Here is a 15,858-nt window from a genome sequence, read left to right as displayed (position 1 = left end):
AATAATCATATATTAGTATACATAGTTCTGAGAACTATATAACTAATCAGCTAGCGCAACCTTTACATATACAGATATTAACTTGACCTAAATATATATTCAGTTGTTTTGGAGCAAGAGTACAAAGATGCCATCTAAATAACTGTTCTGTTTTGTATTTGTATACACTAAAACAATCAAGGTTACCATATACATTAACATTAGTATTAAGTTAAGTATGTATTACTTATAGGATGTAGATACATTAGACGTGGATAAAATAAGAGGATATGGCTAACTTACGTTTTCATTTTAAAATATGAGTGATGACAGGAAATATAAGAGTGAGAATAGGTATAGACAACCAATCAGGTCAACCAAACCAGGAGCATTGATTGAATTGAATGAATAGACGAAATACCGAAACACCTTTCTTAACGTTCTGGTTAGAAAATTCAGCGAACGAGAATGATTGGGCTGTTAACATCGATATCGGAAGTATGTGGTGGCTTATAATAAATAATGTAATAATGAATCTTTAAAAATGATAAAATCAATTCAAAGCCAATAAAAATAAAATTAAATCAGAAAAAGACTTTAAATCAAGGAATTCATTGATGTTTTTAAGCTAAAACACATGAATTTGTTTTCATCCCAAACATTATTTAATATCATTCGGAAGTTTATTAAATTTTTTTTTTTAAATCTTGTTTATATAAATGTAATTTATTTTAAATTGAATACTCGGGCTGCATAATCAGCAGTAAATATATTCTACTTACAGCGCGTTTATGATTTTAAATAGAATCTCAAGATCATAAAAAAAATATGAACTGTATTATTTTGAATCTTGCTTAAATTGAAATTACATTCACGCTTATAATATCGTAAATGGGAAATTAATTTGGTCCTAAAACTTAATGCGAATTAATTCAACTTTACGAGTTCGCAAAGTTCTATCCTACCTCATGGATGAAAATTGTGAGCTTTAGGTGTTGCATTTCAGTTGTTAGATTTTCAAGAATACAAAACTATATAACCCTTTAGACCTAAATAATCCTTATTTTGCCGTAAAAACTTCATTAAATTATTTATTTGTACAATTAGTTATTATAACATAAATCTTGGTGTCGTCCGCACCTATCGATATATTATATAAGCATTATAGCTCATATATTAAATATATTATACTTTTTTTTAAAGTTTGGTCTTGCTGTTGCAGCTTTAAATAAACAAAAATAACAGTTTATTTTTAATACAAATATTAAAGAAATGTTTTAAGTATTTACTAGTTCTATTGATCATTTGTTTCAGATAAGGCGCCTTCAGAAGCGACATTCAGAGGAGCTGAGTTCCTTTCATACGATCTCACGCAGACTGGAGGTGAACCCATAGTCAGTACTCAAGATGCCATATCATTGTATTTCAAGACAAGACAGCCAAACGGACTCCTATTTTATACTGGTAAGATAAAAAATATTTACAAAATTATCTTGTACAGTCTCTGTATAACACTCTAGTGTGGTTTCACTGATCACTTATTGATTCTAGTTTGTGACAGTTTACATTTTTGCCAACAAAACACCTAACGATGGTACGTTCATCGAAAGCGAACAACTTTGGTTAAGTTACACCCACCGCGCTCTGGTTTACGTAAAAATACTAAAAAAACACAAAACATCTACCTATCGTCAATATACGAATATAACCAAAGAAACAGCCACCATACTAGATGAAGCTTAAAAAACGATGGTTGGATATTGAAAAAGGTTAAAAATTATAACTAGGCTTATTGAACACATTTCCAATTCGAATTAAACAATTACATTTACGACAATTTTAATCAATTAAAACCTTAACGTTATCTCTAATATGATAATAATAAAATCAATTAGTACTGATATAACAATAATATAAAGATGTTTTCATAGGACACGAAGCAGATTACCTGAACTTAGCTGTACGCGATGGAGGCCTGTCTCTTACAATGGGACTTGGTAACGGCAAGCAGGAGATGCATATCAAGCCCTCCAAAACGAGATTCGATGACCACCAGTGGCATAAACTTACAGTTAGAAGAAAAATACAGGAAGTAAGTGTTAATTTTTAACATATTATGACATAAGACGTTAAGAGCAATTTTTACTTGATTGAATTTACCCCCCTCCCAAATTTTATAAAGATCTACGTATATATTTACGTAGAACCCTATCTACGTAAATTTACCTATTTGTTACACAGAATATTATTACTAAGTTGAATAAGTTCGAAGGCTTTGGTTATTTATAGTAACTCGTGCGTGACGAATGGATGCCTTCAATATTTGATAGTAACTATCGATTCTGTGTTGAGTTGTTTATCACTTCTATGTTATGTGATGTTTTCGTTTGATATTTCATAAGGTTTTAGGAATATTCATGCGAAAAATACTTTAAATGAACTAAGCATTCGGCTCTATTCATTTAAAAAATATATGTAATAAGAACGATACATGACACGGGAATGTGTTAAATCATTCTTGTATTTGAAAAACTTGATCGATGTTTTTGCCATGTTATGGCAAATATCTAAATATATTGAATAACTAAAATAGTTATTCAATACGCCTTAGTTCTGTTGTCTGTGTTCTAATAATTTCTATATAAAGTTTGTTTAATAACCTACCTCAAAAATGTGGATCGAAAATATTGCTTCAGTGGTTCTGAATATTATAAAACTGAGTTTCTTCTTACAGATAACGCCTTTTACCAGTTTCTGTCGGGTAAGTATATAAAATAATAATAAATTAAAGTTTTTATTCGGACAATCATATAGACGTTGCTTTTTGCGTCTACGTCGATGAAAATAAATATAATAATGTATTTTATTTATTTATTCTTTGTACATCATACAAACATAGATAAACTTAAAATTGTGAAATGTTTTTTCTCTAATTGCGTAAATAACACTTGCTCACATTCAGAAAGAAAGCTGTGCAAGGAAACCGGTACGTCAAAACCACCTAGCACATACTGCCTACTTGTCTCAACAAAAAAAAAAGATTAGGCACAGAAATATCTTGTCCCACGTTTTATTATAAAATAAAGTGACCTTGTACATTAGTCCTCGTTACCAATTTGTTTGCCAGTAGTATATTTTCAAAAATTCCTAAGCAATAGAGGCAATAAAGTTTTCAAAGAGATTTTTGGTTACCCGCATTCGAAGTTATTCGTGATGAAAGTCTGCGGTTGACTAAGTCACTTATTTCAATTACCATAAACAGGAACGCAATTCTGAAATTATTAAATTGCTATTTATTTTATTGATGTATTGCTCATTGCGCATAGATTCACCTACATATGAAGAGCAAACATGGCCGCATCGCTATTGAATGAGCTTTTACAGTTCTAGGAAAAAACGAATTTCTAGAAATCAAAAGAACAAGTTTTTGTAAAATATTAAAATAGAAAAATATGAATTATTTAAAAATCAGAACTAAAATATATAAAATACAAATTCGTAATTATGTGATAGCGTGTTTGGAAAGTACTTATTTTTTAAAGTCGTTAGGGTAAAAGTCGCTAATCAAATTAATTTTAAATTATTATAAATTAAGAAATAATTGCCGAAGTAGGGATAAGTTGTGGGAATCATTTCCAGAGGAGCATAATCACCAACAGTTAAGTGTAGGAATCCATAAATTGGAAGAAATTTTTGTTATATCAAGTCATGAGAGATAAAGCAGCCTTTAGCATACCTTATTTAAATTAGATAAATATGTTGTTGAAATATAATTTGCTGACGTAAAGTAACATATGCAAAATATCTAATCTTTATATTAATTATGATTGAATATATCAATCATAATTAATATAAAAATTTATTTCGTTTATATTAATGTAATAATGGTGTTAACGTATAAACATTAACGATATTTGTATTATATGCACCGATGCATTCCTAACAACTTCGTTCAGGGATTTAGTAATGACGTAACAAATGAGCTCGGTACCACACAATACTCTATCGAAAGAGATTGTGGTTCTATATTATTAATAAACACGAGATTCAACAAAAGTGGGTCATGAGAAATTTGACGGGTCGGTTAGTTTAACACAAATTTGAAGCTGTAATAAGTGATTGATCAAATAATTTAATACAGAAAATGTTTATACATTCAATATATATATAACTTTAAGTTCAAACAATCCTCAAACCTTTAAAATATAATTAAATCATATACTCTTTGAAATATATATTATTCCGAAATGACGTATATCTCTTGTCATCAAAGTTCTAATGACTTTGTTGTAAACCAATGTTTGCCGACAAACAGGGCAACTGAATTAATATCATCAAAACTATCTCAAATAAAGCTATTGTGTTCGAATTCTAAGGGTAGTTGTGGGTAGTTAACTAGTTTACGGATGCATTTATTTATTTTTATTTTCAGCATAAATAGGCCACATTTTAACTAAAAATAATAAAATTTAATACATATTCATTAAAGTAATTTTTATACGATTTGGATAATGGGGAAGTGTTATGTAATAAAATAGTTATGTTTAATTTTAAGTAATTCAAAAATTAAAACTAACATAAAAATAGTTATTTTATCGTAGCTTATATTAGCCATATAAGCTACGTGACGACGACTTACACTAAAATCACGTGTAAGAGAACATGTTTCAAGCGCTGGTATCTCCGAAAGACAACAATTCTATCTTTTATTTCATATAGCATTTAATAGATCAAAAATTATATCATGTTAAAAGTTTTACTAATCAAAGCGTTAGGTGTACCTATGTATAGCAGCCAATAAATACTCCAATAGATTTTTAATAAAGATAGAGTACTTTATTAATAATATCACTCTTGACAGTACTTTATATAATTAAAGTTAAAATTTGCAAAACAATTATTAAATAAAAATTTAAATAAAATTCTCTTCTTGTTTCTCGAATGCGTTAAAGAACCTGCTCTAAGAAGAAGTACGAAGCTTCAGTAACGATTATAGGCACACACAATTTCCATAAATGAAAGAGGATGGTCGCTGTTATCCTTTTTCATTAACAGATTTACAGTTTGTAAACAAATGTTCTCTTCCTAAATTAAATGTGTCTTCTTAGGTATCAGCAGTCGTAGATGATGTGTACTCTGAGCACGCGCACGTTGCTGGTTCATTCACGATGCTGGCCAGCTCTCGAGCGCACGTCGGCGGATCTCTCAACACTAGAGCTTTGCCTGGTGCAAGAGTCCATACCAACTTTATTGGATGCCTAAAGAAAGTAAGGTTTTCTTGTATTCCTTTTTCGGTATAAACGGTTCTTAATACTTATTAATAAACCGTTTTTAATGTAAAGTATTTTTTTTTAAATAATGTGATCTATCTAAATCCCTTGATGGAGTATTAATAAAAAGATACACACCAATATTTAGTCTTGGTTTGAAAATCATAGATTTAATTCATTTGTTTTTTAATACAAAAAGAATCAAAAGAAGACTCAACTGTACACCTATGTATACAATACAAAGGCACCTATTATCACAAGAATTATATGATAAATTAAGAATAGATTATATTAATGCGTTTATAAAATACATTAAATATAAACGCATTTTTATCTGGAATGTCATAGATTTAAATACGGAATTGACCTTTTTTCTGCGTGTTTATTGGTATGATATTTAAGTATTATAAGACAATTATGAACAGTCCCGTGAGTCATGTAATCTTGAAACTTAAGTGATTATTGTCTTCATTAAGTTCGTTATATACTACTTCCCTAAATTTTTAAAGTATTTAATTTGATTGAATAACTTTTGACTATATAAGTCAGAACACAATAATTAAAATAACTATATATAACATTAGAGTACACACAGTAAATGATTAATACCTGGTATACTATTTAATTTCACTTAATTACATTTATTTTGCATCGCCATTCATGAATCCTTGATTAGCGTTCTAGTTGTTTTTTTGTATTACTTTAGAATAAGTTCTATTTTTTTTTTGTTATGCACTTTAACATTACCATGTTGGCCTGTAAGAGATCGCATGAGACCGATAAGGCCGCCCGTTGCCTCCCTTATAATTGTGATTTTTTAATGGAACGAAGTGTGAATTAATAAATATATAAAAAGATAAATACACTACGTTTACTAGTCTAAATTATGATATTTCATAGGAGCATAATACGACACTGTAATTGTACAGGGAATACCTCTGGGGGCGAAATTGCTAAGATACCTAACCATTTTCCGCCATTCTGATTTCCGGACGTGATATTATTTGGTTAACCCATAAGCTTTGTAAACAAGGAAAATCAAATGTAATTTTTTATTTATTAATAATTAAATGTGTTAAGAGTTTTTAAGCCCAGGAATCCTATCGTTGTAGCTTAAGCGTAATGATGACTCTCCCGTTCCTCCTGTCTTTACTGACTCCTGTATTTTTGTTTTTATATGGCTTAGTAAAAACTTACGATATGTGTCACTGATGTCTGATAATCATTTATGAATTCATTTATCAATAATTATTAAAAATAATATTTGATGCCTATAGGTTTATTCTTTGATGCTGTGAATTTCTCTATTCTAAATACTGTTTCATATCGACTGTAGAGTAATCTTTTACTTTTATTAATCTAAAGGTTGAGTTCTCCGCGGACACTCTTCGGTTAAACCTCATAGATCTTGCGCGGACTGGCAGTAAACTCATCACGGTGACCGGTCGTCTGGAGTACGCCTGCACTGCAACCGACTCTGCAGATCCTGTTACATTCTCCACCAAAGAAGCTCATTTGGTATGTAAACACTAGTTTGTAATTTCCTGCAACAAACTAATCTGACTTGACTTTAACAATATATTTGAGGACCACTTTTCCTTCTTTGTTTTTGTGAAACAAGCGATTATATCGCAACCTGTTTATTCAGCGACTGTATTGTATTTATTACAGAATAAACGTAGTGAGTTGATTAGTGGCTAACATGCCGACGTAGATATAAATATAGAAAGTGTCTCATTATGTTGTTCATGTTTTATCATCAATGCTTTTTCGTTTTTATTTTTATTTTGTTTAGTCTTTTTTATGAATATTGAAATAAATAGGTATTGGGACTTAAAACTTACCTTATAACAAAAATATCCATAAATATTCCTAAAACATTATCACAGCCGATATTGTTTTTACGATTTCACTACTAGATTAGATCAAGGTCTAAAACTGTAGAATTACATTGTACCTAAAGTGAAGTAAATCCATAATTACAATTATAGCTGATAAACAGTGGCAAATGATTCCCATTTGGCATCGTATTGGGCATGTAAACGTTACAATATGTATGGTATTAATTTAATAAATGTACCGTATAATGCGCAGTGATTGACACTTCGATGTTATCTATTGTAGAATATTGAGTTACACAACAACAAAAAATAACTGTTGACGATTTAACATATTTATTAAAAAGGATATGATAATGGTTTTCTCCCAATGTTATATACGTATATATAATGTAATATATTATGAATATAAAATATTGTCTATATTTTCAAACAGACAATTTTTTGGAATTTTATTGATTTATCTACAGTATAATTGTGTGTTTCTACAAAAATAATTAAGTTTTTATCACATTCAATATCTTTCAATACCTTACATTGAACGACGCGTCAGTCCGTATTCATATATATATTTTTTAATTCTCTGAATCGTTACATTTTCATTTTTGTGATACGATCTGTCGATGTGACGATGTATATTGCATTGTAATATTTTTTCACGCAAGTAAGAACTTTGTTCCTTATAATAGATGTTCTTAACAAATAAATACTTAGTGTACTGATGACGATGAACTGTATTTTAGGAGTCTGTGACTTTCTAGTTACTTACAATATTAAAATAAATATAAATATTAAACAAATTAAATTAATGTCTGATAAGTGGTATAAATTTACAATACTTTATTTTACTTATACTTAACTTGCTCAGTTAATAAGTATCCATTATTCCATTAATCCAAGACATTAAATACGTTTATTCTATTTAATATATCAACTTAATTTTACGTTTTTTACCTTTAATTTATCGTTACGTTATCTCCTAAGGGCGCGAGGAGCGGAGCCTTAACGATTTTTGTAAAGAGTGATTTTAGCATTAATTCTCTACAGATCCTGCCGAAGTGGGAAGCGGTGAAAACTGGCACGATTTCATTCAAGTTCCGCACGAACGAACCAAATGGCTTAATTCTTTTCAACATGGGCGCGAAGCCTCCAAGGGTAGGTTGCACGGTAAGGGGTGAAGCTTTTGGGGTTAGACCGTCAATAAACGAGTGATCATATATCCTTAAACATTGATCATCGTCATTAATATCAGTAAATCATCATCATCAATTCATGTTCATTTCAATAAACGGTGATTGCATTATATATAATACGAAGGGTTGATCATTATAATAAAAAAATGCAATTGCCTAGTCTCGGTGGATAACTATAGTAGCGTTTAAGATTACATTCAATGCTAATGAATTCGGGTTTAAACGCGAGAAAATTTTGATAAAACAGTATTTGTTTTATTAAATCTTTATCCACCGAGCAAAGCTGCATGGTAGGTGATGAATATCAAAATTAAATCACGACAACGTAGGGGAATTTGTGTATGGTACCTTATAAAGTTTCACCCACTTTAAGACGATGAATTGTTATGTTATTGTAATCAATGTGCACGTAGAACCCTGAGCACAAAACCTGAACTACCTCGCACCCAGCCTAAGCTATTGCAGCAAAGTCAAAATTGTGTTATTTAAGCTTAAAGGCTTTATTAATACCTACACAAATTCACATCAAACTTTCAAAGACACTATATTCCTTCTCCTCAAATTAAACAAAAATCGTTTGCTTAGTAGTTTTTTATTAATATTTAGGCATAACAAAAAACTACATTCTTTATAATATTAACAAGCTTTTTGCATGCAACCTTTTCAAAGGCATTATGTGGGCCTATTATAAATTGCATGCATCTCGTGCAAGGCTAAATATTTTTTTAGTCATATACAACAATAAGTATACTTAATATGTACTTTATTCTGAAGGCTGAAACATTATAACAGCATTAGTTTTTTGATTGTAACTTTTAAATAAAAAGTTCTGTTTAGTTAGCGAGTGCAGAACATATTTATATAGTCTATTTCCTTTTTAATAGACCCAACATAATTCTAATAAAATTTCCTCTGGCCAATTCTATATTGAAAATATAATTATAAGAATATAGAATTTGCTGTTGTGAATGTTAAACCTGTTTAATACACAAATAACAGACGAAACACTTGTGTATTAATGTTTTTTTAGCGTTAATATAGGTAGCAATTTAGTATATACATTATAAACGTTACTTATTCGGCATGAAAACTCTTTTTAATTCTTCACAATTGACACACAATTACTTAACGAATAACAGCTATTTTATCTGTTTCTTTTAATAAATATTGCTGCAATGTCTCTCTTCATATGTTAGTGAAAACCTATATTTTCAGGCCGACCTTTTTGCTGTTGAGATGTTGAATGGTTATATCTACGTACATGTAGACTTGGGTTCGGGTGGAGTAAGAGTGAGGGCATCTCGAAGACGAGTAGATGACTCTCATTGGCATGAATTTTTACTTAGAAGAACGGGTCGAGACGGAAGAGTCACCGTCGATGGTGCAAATGCGGAGTTCAAAACTCCGGGTAAGTTAGTGAGCAGTAGTTAATTATTCAACTACAATTAAATGTGCAAAATTAGTGGGATAATACTATATGTATATGTTCGTGAAGCCGACAAAATTTATTTTCTTTTCGATTTTCATGATTTGAATATTGTCAATTGTCATTTCAAAATTTAATTTTAATTTAAAAATTGATTCTAAGATTAAACTTCATGATTAAATAAATATTTTACTCTGTATTACAATGAAAATGTTTTAAGGAGAATCAAATCAGTTGGAGTTAGATGGTCCGCTATTTGTGGGCGGATTAGGGTCTGAGTACTCAGCCGCTAGAACCCCACCTGCTTTGTGGACTGCCGCGCTAAGACAAGGCTTTGTGGGATGTATACGGGATTTGGTTCTCAATGGAAAACCGCAGGACTTAACCGCCTATGCGAGGCAGCAGGACTCGGGTTAGTAAAAGCCTTTGTGATTTGTGGAATGTACAAAAAACACTTTGAGATGCGTTAGCTTTGCATTTCAGAACATACGGTGTTGTTATCTTGTATATAATATAATAATATTTAGTAAAAGTATTACTTAAGATTATAGACAAATATGATAGAAAATTTTGTATTATTATACCGAAATACATTTAAGATAAAATATTTTATGAATTAATGAAAGGCATATAAACGTTTTCTCTTTTAATATAGGTATTTATAATAAAGTATAGATCCAAAAGTCACGTCTGATTTCAGCATCAGTCCGACCTGCATGTCATGTGTTAATGAAGCAATGTGTATCATCACCATGCCAACACGGTGGCATCTGCTCTGAGGGTTGGAATCGACCGCTCTGTGACTGCTCCTCCACCAATTACGGTGGACCAACTTGTGGACGAGGTAATTATTAAAAAACTCCAAATATGAGATGTTATAAATATTTATGACTTGAAACACTCTCGGTCATTTATGATATATATTTGTTTAATTTTTGTATAAAAATTAAATAACACTTTCAGAATCTCCAACAATATTTCTCAATGGTAGCCAGCACTTGACTGCATCGTTGGGTCTAGAACACGTTACTCAAACTGAAGAACTGTTACTGAGGTTCAAGACTAGTAAGGCTGGTTTGTTGCTGCGGACAGCATCAGAAAATTCCGCTGATCGGATAGAGCTCGCCGTTGCTGCCGGGCGAGTCAGAGCAAGTGTTAGATTAGGAGATAGAGAAAAGGTTAATTATTTATAGTTACGTTGTACTGATATTTTACATTCTACGACTATAATATATGCATACATTTCTCTACCTTAGCCACTCGGTGGCTAGACTGATCGAGGATCTTCCCTGTATATTGGAACTGTTTATAATTCTTTATCCACAGCGTTATTATACTTACGAGTCCTCTTGCATTGAGAGTGTCCTAGAGAGTGAGTGAACTATGGTTACTTAACAACAGACTTGGCTTCGTGCGTCTAAATAAAACTATCTTCCATAGCGCATGTATTTTTAAGAAGAGTTTAATTTGTAAATATATAGACGTTGTTGTAACTTTTCAGAACCTCCTCGCTGGTACAAATGTGGCGGACTCTTTGTGGCATACGGTCCGCTTCTCTCGACGGGCATCGAACTTAAAGCTGCAGGTAGACGGCGGACAGCCAGTGCGCGGTACGTTATGTACGTATGCACGGGACACCACCCGCACTTTTGATTTTACCCTTATGTACACATAATAAGGTTGGTTCCTCCCCCTTTTGCCATGGCGTGTTGAGATATAAACTACGTCATCCATAATAAGAATAGCAGTTGAAGAAATAATAATGAAACAATCAATGAAGAAAATCAGTGTAAGAAGTCAATTACGAAAAACAGTAATATTTAAATAAAATTCAGATTAGTAAAGCAATTAATGTTTAATGTAAATTAAATTCATATTAAGTATAGTGAATATTTAACCAACAAAAAAAAAACTTGGTATTTCTTGTATGAACTTGGACCTAAGAGTTAATTAATGATTAGTATCTAAGCAAATATATTAATCAAACTATTTATAAGCGACCTTCGTTGTTTGATGTTCCTATTAGATGTAGCTTAGAAGCTTTTTCCTTTGATTTCTAGCTGGCACTGTATCTCACTCTTATGTTCTATTTACGCTATTCATTTTTTCATTTCTGTAGTTTTCCCCAGTAGTGTCTTGTAGATAATATTTCAGTATATCTTTGACTCGTGATCAAACACATTTTTAACATGTAAAGCCTCCAGAAAGTACACTTTTTAAGCGTTTAAAAGATAAGTAGCATTTGTATGAAACATAAAATTGTACACTATCACTATTGTTGATTGCAACATTTCGAATGCCTTGCGGCCATGTGGTTACAGAAAACATTACATTATGGAATATGAATATTATATTTTCCAACGTCAGAGGTGGAACTTCATTAGTCACTATTTGGGATTGAGGTATCATTAAATAAATAGTACTTCAATATTTGATATTATTCGCTAATGCATTTTGATGTCATAGTAGAACAGATTCCACAGATTCATTCACGCAACCAATTTGCAAACTACATAATATTTGTTATTTGGTTGTTTTCGGATCGTTTATTAATATTGTTGTAAGATAACAAAAATTGTTATTACATTGTAGTCAGACGAAATACTGTGTCTATTTTATTTTGGCAATCTACTTAGCTTGTTCTATCAAAACTCTATGTGCTCATTAGTATTGTAAATAGGTGACAGAACAGCTGAAGATCGATGGAGTTTACTTTTGCTATATTCTTTTTATTTAAAAGTCAATGTTGTGTTTTTTCACTAGGTTACGGGGATAAAGATTCTCATTTGAATGATTTAATTTCCAGCCGAGACTATTCTAGGGAAAGCTTCAACCTTAGAAATATCATCGTTGCACCTCGGAGGACTCTTCCATCCCGAAGAGGAAATCCAAATGACATCTACTCTACCAAATTTCGTAGGATACCTTCAAAACTTTGTCTTCAATGGAATAAAGTATATCGATCTCGCTAAAACCTTGGGTATCGGAACACATGAAGACAACAATAACATTTACGATACATCAAATATTATATTCAATGGGAAATTTACAAAACCAGACTCACTCAATGTCTATAAGGCTGTGACATTTAAATCGAAACACACGTACGCAGGACTGCCATTATTAAAGGCTTATGGAAACACGTATTTGGACTTTTACTTTCGGACTACGGAAATGGATGGTCTGTTATTCTACAATGGTGGTAAAAAACAAGATTTTATCGCCGTAGAGTTAGTGAATGGACACGTTCATTGTGTGTTTAATCTGGGCGATGGAATAGTTACTATGAAGGATAAATTGAAGAACTTTTTGAACGACAATAGATGGCATGCGGTGTCGATTAGACGACCAACGCCGAAAGTTCATACGTTGCAAGTTGACGATGATTTAGAGTTGCACACGACAAGTAAGTTTCATTTTATATTATAGAACAGAGGGCAAACGTGCAGGAGGCTCACTTGATGTTAAGTGATACCGCCGCCCATGCCACACTCTCAATGCCAGAGGGCTCGCAAGTGCGTTGCCGGCCTTTATGATTACTGTTTGAAACATTTTTATAAAAGTAGTATAATATTTAGTCTGGCAATATCAGATTTGTGTACCTACAGAAAATAATTGATTATAAAAAATATATAATATAATAGTAGATTTTTATTATTCTTTGTTAGCTTGTTAATAGTCTTCAGAACATTTGATTTACTGTAGCAGGACCGTTATACGGGGCAAGTGTCGAAACTAATTTGACATTTACATGGATACAGGTATAAGATTCCATAACGGGATACAGATAAACAATTGTTTCATTATTATTTGTTGTTATTAATTAATGAAGGAAAGTAACTTCGAGTATTATTTTTAGGTTCTAATCTTATGCTGGAATTAGATAGTGTTCTATACGTGGGTGGAGTACCAAAAGATATGTACACATTGCTTCCTGTTGGCGTATTATCAAGACAGGGTTTTGAAGGCTGTATGTCCAGTTTGGACTTGCCGGGAGAGTCACCATCTTTAGTGGATGATGTGGTTGTCCCGAGTTCGTCATTGGTATCCGGATGTGAAGGTATATTTAAAGTAGTTTAATCTTATTGCTAGAGTCTTTCTTGAAATGATTATAAACCACATTAGCGTGCTGAAAAGTCTCTGAAAATCGAAAATCATTTCATGCAACAGTACAGAATGACAGGGCTTTTAGCAAATGTTTTTTTACCCTTAGGGGTTTTTTGTTTTATTTTAAAACTGTTGTTGTGTGTTGATTCATGTTTTTTGTGTATCGCAAAAAGTAAAATTAAAAACATACATGTATACGAAATTTGATTTTTATAATGAAAATGCATTTTGTTTTTCCGAAATCATAAAACTTTCAACAATAAACAACAAAAAGTATAACTTTAATTTTACTTCGGGATGAATGTATTATTCATCTATATAATTTCATGTGTATTATCATCAATTTACAGAAATTCATTATATTATATTTACTTCTAAAAATATATTTTTTTCTTCTTCTGATATGCATTGACATAATAATATTAAATATGTTCCAAAGAGCTTTAAGTCCAAATCTAATTAATATTAATTGATTTCAGGTCCTACTAAGTGTACTCACAACGCTTGCGCGAACAAGGGTGTATGTGTGCAGCAGTGGAACACTTATGTATGCGATTGTGATCTCACTTCCTTCACTGGACCTACCTGTTATGACGGTATGCAGTATTTTCTTCTTTCAACTTGATTTATACCTGTCATATTCTAAGAGAATATCTTAAAACTATATCAAAGGATATTGTACAAATTTATTTAATAAAATCACAATACATTGTGCATCAATTATTATTAGTATATATACAGAGGATTTTTTAATTTTTTTTAAGTAGACTTATAAATCGACATGAATGATCTGTATGTATGTATTTATAAAATACACAAAAGCAAAGTTGACTGAAACTTCACAGAGCTGTCATCTGAAAAGGTGAACCCATATTTCAAAATCTAGTAAACCAATTTTGACTGTTCCCATAACTCTTTGAAATATAGCTGAAATATAGCTTTTGATTAAAACGGCATATCAAGTTAATGTAGACAAATTTGTAAATAAACTTATGTAATTTAACACACGTATTTGGAAGCCTAAGTAAATCGTGCCAGTTAATACAAGAAGAGGAAAAGGGAGCGTTTAAGTATTACGTATCAAATTTTGGGAAGGGGGGGGGATTCGTTGGTGTAGAACGTTACAATGCGGTGCGGGGATTGAATTATGCGTTATTGTTAAGTTTAATGAGTCACTGAGTAGTAACGAAACGTTTTTCTATTGGGTACAGAAAAACGTTATGGCGCGTTACATGGGGGGGGGGTGTGTCATGAATCTCCAAAACTGCGTGATGTAATACTTGTTATTACGCTCCCAAAGTCATTAAAATTTAAAATGTTTAACTGTCAGAAAATATTTCAGAATCCATAGCGTATGAATTTGGTCCCGGTCGTGGAATAATCACATACGCATTTCCGCCAAGTGCTGTGTCAGACACGGAGACGGACAAAGTGGCTGTTGGTTTTGTGACCAGCAAAGCCGATGCAGTTATATTGAGAGTTGAATCATCGAATACACAGGACTATATGCAAATGGAGATCGTTAGTAAAACTGTTTTATTTACGTACTTGAGATAAAGTGCATTTAATTTTTTATATTAACATCTTATTTCTAATAGCTTTTATTATTTTTAATCGCGTTTGCATTAAAATAACTTAATTCAGTATTTGTTTACGCCGAGTTAAATCAATGTTGGCCTAGTGCGTTCAAGCCTTTATCCCTGAGGTCGTGCTAAGTCTGTGCACGGTGTCTGGAAGTTTCTTTCTATGGCCGCAAATAACTTTCCTTAAGGCTAAGGTAAACGACGTGAGTTAACCGTCATGACCACCAAATCCTGTCAGGCACGGAGGCCTTATGTAATGAAATGGGTAATGTATGTAGGGTTTTCAATACTGTATATTTGTTTGTTATGTTTAGTTAGACGAATAAAATTATAGATTGTTTATGTATTAAATTATATATTAAATAAATAAATTTAAGAAATTGCGCAACTTAACCATTATTTTCTACTGTCATTAATTTAAAAAGATTATTTAGGCTTAAAAACTATATCGTTTGTTTCACT

The 15,858-nt window shown here is 31.5% G+C and overlaps 1 protein-coding gene across 2 annotated transcripts in view; it reads left to right on the top strand.

The window, feature by feature from the left end:
• LOC111000871 (neurexin-1) overlaps positions 1 to 15,858 on the top strand; it is a 58,645-nt gene that overhangs the window by 34,295 nt on the left and 8,492 nt on the right. Inside the window, exons 6-20 of one of the 2 annotated variants that reach the window (XM_022270472.2) lie at positions 1,294 to 1,443; positions 1,911 to 2,071; positions 2,714 to 2,740; positions 5,088 to 5,246; positions 6,615 to 6,767; positions 8,135 to 8,242; positions 9,496 to 9,688; positions 9,927 to 10,118; positions 10,407 to 10,550; positions 10,670 to 10,884; positions 11,208 to 11,316; positions 12,513 to 13,112; positions 13,566 to 13,766; positions 14,293 to 14,409; positions 15,156 to 15,334. In XM_022270472.2, coding sequence (XP_022126164.2) covers positions 1,294 to 1,443; positions 1,911 to 2,071; positions 2,714 to 2,740; positions 5,088 to 5,246; positions 6,615 to 6,767; positions 8,135 to 8,242; positions 9,496 to 9,688; positions 9,927 to 10,118; positions 10,407 to 10,550; positions 10,670 to 10,884; positions 11,208 to 11,316; positions 12,513 to 13,112; positions 13,566 to 13,766; positions 14,293 to 14,409; positions 15,156 to 15,334 — 2,708 coding nt within the window. Of the gene's footprint in view, positions 1 to 1,293; positions 1,444 to 1,910; positions 2,072 to 2,713; positions 2,741 to 5,087; positions 5,247 to 6,614; positions 6,768 to 8,134; positions 8,243 to 9,495; positions 9,689 to 9,926; positions 10,119 to 10,406; positions 10,551 to 10,669; positions 10,885 to 11,207; positions 11,326 to 12,512; positions 13,113 to 13,565; positions 13,767 to 14,292; positions 14,410 to 15,155; positions 15,335 to 15,858 lie in introns of both variants that reach the window. The other variant, XM_022270470.2, reaches the window with a different exon arrangement.

The sequence above is a fragment of the Pieris rapae genome, chromosome 1 (genome assembly GCF_905147795.1).
Source record: "Pieris rapae chromosome 1, ilPieRapa1.1, whole genome shotgun sequence".
NCBI classification, from domain to species: domain Eukaryota; kingdom Metazoa; phylum Arthropoda; class Insecta; order Lepidoptera; family Pieridae; genus Pieris; species Pieris rapae.
Note: the sequence above shows the minus strand (reverse complement) of the source record. Positions and strands in the feature narration are given on the sequence as shown.